The sequence below is a fragment of the Euprymna scolopes genome, chromosome 11, assembly GCF_053919585.1.
Source record: "Euprymna scolopes isolate OS-2025 chromosome 11, ASM5391958v1, whole genome shotgun sequence".
Lineage (NCBI taxonomy): Eukaryota > Metazoa > Mollusca > Cephalopoda > Sepiida > Sepiolidae > Euprymna > Euprymna scolopes.
In genome coordinates this window covers 150,826,773-150,834,577 of record NC_136492.1, presented here as the reverse complement: position 1 = coordinate 150,834,577, position 7,805 = coordinate 150,826,773, and the positions used below count along the sequence as shown (strand labels likewise).

The 7,805-nt window shown below is 38.9% G+C and overlaps 1 protein-coding gene across 1 annotated transcript in view; it reads left to right on the top strand.

Moving 5' to 3' along the window:
* Nucleotides 1-5,820: 5,820 nt before the first annotated feature.
* LOC145288111 (cardioacceleratory peptide receptor-like) overlaps nucleotides 5,821-7,805 on the top strand; it is a 115,231-nt gene continuing 113,246 nt past the window's right edge. The window contains exon 1 of the mRNA XM_080136171.1: nucleotides 5,821-6,306. Within this exon, the coding sequence (XP_079992297.1) occupies nucleotides 5,842-6,306 (465 nt within the window). The 5' untranslated portion in view covers nucleotides 5,821-5,841. The remainder of the gene's footprint in view (nucleotides 6,307-7,805) is intronic.

The window sequence follows — 7,805 nt, the reverse complement described above, 5'->3', positions numbered from 1 at the left end:
AGATTGTTAATGAACCCCCCCCGTGTGCCCGATACTACTGATCAGTATGCAAGCCTTCTAGACCTTTTTCTCACAACTTCCCCTGAGCTATGTTCATATTCCGTTCTATCTCCCATGGGATCCTCCGATCAAATGGTTGTATCAGTTAAGATAGAAATGAAATTCAATGCTTTCAGATGTACCTCTCCACCGTACTGTATATCGATACTCTATGGCTGACTGGGATAGCTTCCGTACATTCATATCTGATCTACCTCTGCATTCCATGTTTAAAAAGGATGTATCCTCTATAGTATCAGACATGTTTAAAAAGTCTAAGTTATCTGACCTTACCGAATGGTTAATTGTAGGCATAGACCGATTCATACCATCCAAAAAATGCCAACAAAAACCTAACAGCCAGCCATGGTTCTCCCCAGAAATCACTTTTTTCATAGCTACAAACGTAATAGATGCACTGAGACTAAAGCTGCTTTCAGGACTGCCAGCAACTACTGTAAAAGAGTAATAAAAAATGCAAGATAGCTATATGCTCAGTCCGTCAAATCCAAAGTAGCTGAGCAGCGGCTTGGTTCCCACCAGTTTTGGCAAATAGCAAACAGGATCCTGAGCAGAAGCGTGTGTTCCATCCCAACCATCATCAATGGACCTAAGGTCATCTCATCAGCATCAGACAAGGCCAAACTATTCGCCAAGGACTTTGCAGCTAACTCTACCCTCTATGACGGAGGGCATCAACTCCCTGTATTTCCTCCTACAACAGACAACACCTTATCCAACATACAAATATCTGTGCACAAGTTCGCCCAACTAATCAAGAACCTTGATTCCAGTAAAGCAACTTGTCCAGACGGCATTCCAATGATAGTGTTGAAAAAGCATCGACCAGAACTTTCCCCCATACTTACAAAACTGTTTAAGCGTTGTCTTAAGGAGAAGTGCTTTCTAACACTCTGGAAAACCTGGTCAGTATGCCCTGTATTTAAGAACTCAGGTGATAAATCATCTCCCTCTCATTACAGACCAATAAGTCTCTTGTGTGTCATGAGTAAGTTACTGGATTCAATATTAAATAAAGAGGTAATCAACCACCTCAGCAGAAATAACATTATTAGTGACATGCAATATGGTTTCCGTTCTGCTAGATCTACAGCAGATGTGCTAACAGTTATGTCTCATAGGATTAGTGAATCTCTCGACAAAGGCTTCCTTTCTAGGGCAATTGCTCTTGACATATCAAAGGCCTTCGATAAGGTTTGGCGTAAGGGCCTACTTCACAAGATTTCCAGCTACGGTATAATTGGAAATGTTTTCTCAATAATTAAATCATTTCTCTCTGATAGTTTCATAAGAGTAGTCGTTGATGGGCAGAAATCACAGGCCCACAGTATTAATGCTGGAGTCCCCCAGGGGTCCATCCTGGGCCCAACTCTCTTCCTGATCTACATCAATGATCTCCCAAAACACGTACTTAATTCATTCGTTGACATCTATGCTGATGAACGACCATCTACGGCAACACATCAAAAGCCGTAAATGACAAAGCTCTCTCTTATTCTCTTTCCTCTGATCTTGAGCGCGTCGTTCAGTCGGGGAAGAGATGGCTGCTTACTTTTAATACATCGAAAACCAAGCTCCTAACTTTACATCATCAACGCTCTGTTCCTCATCTAGCATCAATTGAAATGGATAGCTCACCTCTTGGGGAGGCTTCATGTTTTGACAGGCTCCTAGCTTTGTCCTTTACTCCTGATCTGAAATGGAACAAGTATATAAAGTTTGTTGCCCGGGCCGCTAGGAAAATGGTAGGATCCTTCTACCGTTCCAGAAGATATCTCACTACTAATGCAATTCTCTATCTCTATAAAACCCAAGTACGTCCAAGGATGGAGTACTGCTGCCATATATGGGCTAGAGCTTACAAAACAGCCCATCCTGCCTTGAAAAAGAACAAAATAGACTTCGTGGCTTAGTGGGGGATGCTCTCTTCTCTTCCCTGCAACCCCTCTCCCACAGAATAGACGTTGCGATCCTGTCTTTGTTTTATCGTTATTTCCATGGCAAGTGCTCGTCCGAGCTCAAATCTCTGGTCCCCCCTCGCCAATCCTTCATGATAAACACACGTCTAGCTAAAACCACTGTCAGTAATTTCCCCACTCTTTATCTGTGCCTAAATCAAAACGTAGATTCCATGAACATAACTTTTTTCTGAGAAGTGCCCGCCTGTGGAATTCTCTTCCGTCTGACTGTTTCCCACCTGATTACAACTTGGATATCTTCAAGTCCAACATAGACAAATTCCTGATTAATTTCCCACTCTACCGTAAGGACTCGGACAGACATATTCATGGACTTGGAGTCTATATTCGTAACACCCTCCCCCTGACTAGAGAAATAAAACTAGAATCAGAGGACCAGGCCTTTATGTGCTTAAGACTAAATATGCAACAGAATATTAGCTACTTGTATTTTCTCTACCGCTCTCCCTCAAACCAAGACTGTACCCTAATAAACAAAGTCTCAGACAGCATAGATATAGCACTCTCCATCGATACTAGCGCACAAATACATGTATTTGGTGACTTCAATGTCCACCACAATAACTGGCTAGGATTCTCTAATCACACAGACGTAGCTGGTAGCCCAACACATAGCTTCTCTATATCCCATTCCCTATCTCAGTTGGTTACATTTCCGACACGTTTCCCAGACCAGCAAGATCAACATGCCTCACTTCTAGATCTCTTTCTGACAACGGTTCCCAATGACTGTACAACAAATGCCCACAGCCCACTCGGGAATGCTGATCACGCTGTGAAAATGGTAGAAATCAGCCTAAATTCTTGCCCTAAAACTGAAGACCCACTACTCAAAACAACGAGGTATTACAAAAAGGCTGATTGGGAAACCATCAGGGAGCTCATCAGAGATGCCCCATGGCAAAATATCTTTACTCTTCTAGCGGAACAGTGTGCAAATGAGACCACTGAATGGTTCAAAACTGCTATTGAAGCACATGTTTCCGCACGGAAATTCTATAGCAAGCCCCACTCCCCCTCAATGGTTTACTTCTGCTTGTGCAGCTGCCATTTGTCAAAGGCAGCATGCGTTCTGCAGATTCAACCGACGTAAGTCCAGCTCAAATAAACAGAAGTTTATAGAAGCTAGAAATAATTGTAAGAGAGTGATAGAGACAGCTAAGACAGATTACTCTGAAACCACCAGAAAACGCATCGAAGCACAGAAATTAGGAACCCGGGATTTTTGGAAAATCTACAACAGCGTAGTAAATAATGGACAGTCAACTATTCCCCCACTATCAAACGATCATGAGGTTGCTTGCACGGCAACTGACAAGGCTAATCTGCTTGCCAGTCGGTTTGCCTCAAACTCCACAATGAACTTGGTACACCACTCACTCCCTGATTTTCCTCTGCGAACAGACACCTCACTAGACGATTTGAAAATCACCCCTTCTCAGTTACATGCTATTATAAAAAACCTAGACACCTCAAAAGCATGTGGACCAGATCTCATCCCGGCTGTGCTATTAAAAAAAATGCTCTGCCGAGGTTGCTCCAGTTGTGTCCAAACTTTACAATAAATGCCTTAACGAATCTTGTTTTCCCGACTGCTGGAAAACCGCCTCTGTGGTACCAGTCTTCAAGAACTGACCCACTAAATTATCGCCCCATTAGCCTCCTTCCGCTTTTCGCCAAAATATTTGAGTCCTTAGTTAATCAAGCCCTAGTTCAGCACCTAACAGCTGCTAAACTCCTGACTGACAAACAATATGGATTCAGGCAAGCACGTTCAACAGCAGATATCTTAACTGTAGTTTCTGAATGTATATACCGTTCATTGGATAAAACAGGGGAGGGTAGAGCGGTGGCCCTCGATATATCTAAGGCTTTTGACAGGGTATGGCACGATGGTCTTCTAAGGAAAATTAGATCATATGGAATCACTGGAAGAATTCATAATGTAATTAAATCCTTCTTTAAGTAATAGAAAAATCAAAGTTGTCCTCGACGGTCGTACATCCAAACAATACGACATAAATGCGGGAGTACCTCAGGGGTCTATCCTTGGACCTCTATTATTCCTGATATTCATAAACGACCTCCCTGATAAAATTGTTTTGGAGATGGGTATATTTGCCGATGACACCACTCTCTATAACAGATATGAGGGGAAAACAAATGAACACATATCCAAGGAAATGGCAGAAACACTAGGGGATGACCCCCAATCCGTAGTGGAATGGGGACAAAAATGGTTGGTCACATTCAATGCTGCTAATCCTAAGCTTGTTTCCTTCAATAACTACAAGAAACCTTCTCTACCACCAATAGCAATGGCCAAGAACACATTACCTGAAAGTACTTCTTTTAAACTCCTCAGCCTAACGTTTACATGGAATATGAACTGGAATAGATACATTGAGAGCATTGCCACGGCTGCTGCAAGGTAGGTTGGCTCCCTCTACCGTGCTAGAAAACTACTTACGCCTGCCAGTATCCTATACCTCTATAAGGCAACCATTCGCCCATGTATGGAGTACTGTTGTCACATCTGGGCTGGTGCATCTGCTGCTTGTCTCTCGCTCCTGGACAGGGTTCAAAAGAGAGTCGCCAACCTGATAGGTCCTGAACTGTCATCTAGGCTTCAGCCTCTGTCCCATCGACGAGATGTTGCATCCCTCTGCCTGTTCTACAAATACTTCAATGGTGAATGCTCTGACGAACTGCAAACACTTGTACCTCCCCGACGTAACTACCCCCGGCAAACCCGACAAGCTACTAAGTCTCATCCCTTTACAGTAGAGATCCTTAGGTGCAAGAAAGCCTTTTACCCCAATAGTTTCTTCCCCAGAACTGCGGGTCTTTGGAACTCCCTTCCGGGATTCTGGTTTCCCAACTGCAATGATATGCAGAAGTTCAAGTGTAATGTTAACAAACATCTTTCTACTCATCTCCCTTCATAATGACCCCGCTAATTAAGTCCTTGATAGTAGCCCCTGCTTCAAAGTGGCGCTGTGCCTTGTTTGGGGTGAAAATTGAATTTAAAAAAAAAAAATCGCCCTCTTAAGTAAGACGCTTTATCAAATCTCCAATACCAAGTATTACTACGATATTATCCCATTGATTATTGTACAAAAAATAACCCTTATCCCCGAGTGACTGATAATTAGTGATCCCCATGTAAAAAAATAGCATTTAACGTTAAGACTAAACGTCTTTCTTTAAACAATTTCATGAATTATTCCATGATAGCCATGACTAATAACACCCTATCTTAAAACTGTTTGTTCAAACTTCTAGGCTTAACATTCACCTGCAACATAAACTGGAACAAATACATTGAGGACATTGCAACTTATGAAATGAAAATGATTTCAGATTAATTTTGTTTATATTATTATTTTAAACACGCTGCGAATAACATATTAATTTAAACAAAAGTATCTTTATCTCGCAATAGATATAATGGTAAACAATAGCATCTAATGAAAATAAGAATTATCTATAATTTGATTGCTTATTAGCATTATATGTCGTAAACCTTCTTCTCAAATGATATCAGGTCCTTTATATGTCATAGGTCAGTAGCTTTTGATTCGAAAAGTTAATATTTCATATAAGTCGGCAGCCAGGTAGTAGGCTCTCTTCTTCTAACTTTTGAAGAATTCACAGTGATTTCTAATTGCTACAGTAGTTTTGTCCGAAATTTGACAGACGGGAATATATATATTTTATTTTATTCTAAATATAGAAATATATAAGTATAATGACTAATTCATTTTCTATTTCAGAAAATACTCAAGCTTTGTTGTCAAAGATGGAAGCTTTAAACATTTCCAAAATGCAACCACAATGGACGGCGGAACCATTCGCCACAAGCACAAGCGATGAAATATTTACTATAGAGCCAGCAAGCGAAAGCGTCCACGACAAATCTTATTCAAAAGCGATCCGACTGGTTAGTTTGTACATAATTATAATAATTGGCTCCATTGGAACTTTCCTAATGCTTATGTGGATGCGATTAAATCGACGATGGAAATCTCGAGTAAACCTTTTTATTTTGAACTTGTCAGTCGCAGACTTGTCCGTGATATTATTTGGATGCTTACCACAACTCATTTGGGAATATGTTGACAGGGATTGGCATGCAGGTGCATTTATGTGCAAGCTTATTAAGTTCACACAGAGTTTTTCCATGATGGCAAGCACCAATATGCTTATCGTCGTCGCTCTTGATCGACACCAAGCTATACGCGCACCACTGATGAAGCCTATTGCCGTAAGTACATTTTTTATAAACATTGATATCAATATATATATATATATATATATATATATATATATATATATATATATATATATAAATGCTGCAAGCGAACCACTATTCTCTTTTATACTTTATATTAACATCCATATATGAATATCGTCTTTAAAAAACAATGTTAAGCAACGACTTTGATGCATCATTTTACTCTTTCGGACTCCAAACAAGGTATATTGCCGCTTTTAATAAAATAAACTTCTATTTAGAGTCTAAAAAGAGACTATGGAAATTTCTGTTCATTTAAATTTCAGCCGAATAGTACAACCAGAGAAGCCGAAAATAGAAAAGAATTGCAAAGTCTAGCAGTCCGAAAAAAACTCTTAGAGTAGAATGCATTTGGAATCCACGGACTTCAACGGTGAAGGGTTAGGATTTTACTGCTTATTGGCTTAGTTGGAAATACACACGCCGAAAAGTCACATGAGTCAAGAATCCATCAGAGCTAATTCCATCAAATTCCTTTAAAAACAGGCACAGTTATACGACATTGAGACAATGTGATAATGGTTTGAGCTTGGACGACAGTGGGGGACGTATTAGACTTTTTTGGACGCTGTCTTAGAGTGTTAAAGTAGTAGTAGAGACCCTAGCTCAGTTATGACAACAATACTCCATGTACGGTCTAATCATTGATTTGTAAATATATAGGGTGCTCTTGAGTGTGTAATTTTCTAGCACGGCAGAGGGAGCCGAGCTTCTTTGTTACTCATAAATAAAATGTATTCCTCTATGTACTTTGTGATATGCAATATGGATATTGTCTTGCAATATCTACAACTCATGCATTTTCCGTGATAGTATGGGAATATACCGAGAGGCAGCCGAAGAAATTGAAGTGATACTCTTATATATCTTTCGAATAGTGTAACTAGAACTAGAGAACAATTAACTTACAATTTATACGAGTACCAATAGTAGAGTAAAAATAGTACGGCAAGCCAGAAGATGCAGAAACCTAGATGACCCGTGTAAATTATGTTTGAATGTGAAATTAGCTATACTTAATGTTAAAAAACCTCGATTTATTTAACTACGGGAGTTAAATAGCAAATTTATGTATATACAAAATAAACTTTACCTTAGAATAACGGAAAAAATAGTGAACTACTACTACTACTTCAACTACTACTACTCTTAATAATAATAATAATAATAATAATAACAAAAATGATAATAATAATAATAATAATAATAATAATAATAATAATAATAATAATATAAATAAGCAATAAATTAATACACAAAAACAATAAAATACATAAAATATAAAACATAAAAAATAATCGCGTATAACATAAAATATAAATAAATATTCAAATTAAATTTAGGTATATTCGATCACAAATACAGGAATAAAAAATTCTCGCTACATCAACAAATAAACAGCCTCATGTGCTCATTGGATATAATAAATAGGTGTGTGAATAATTAAAAATCTGATTATCTGACTATCA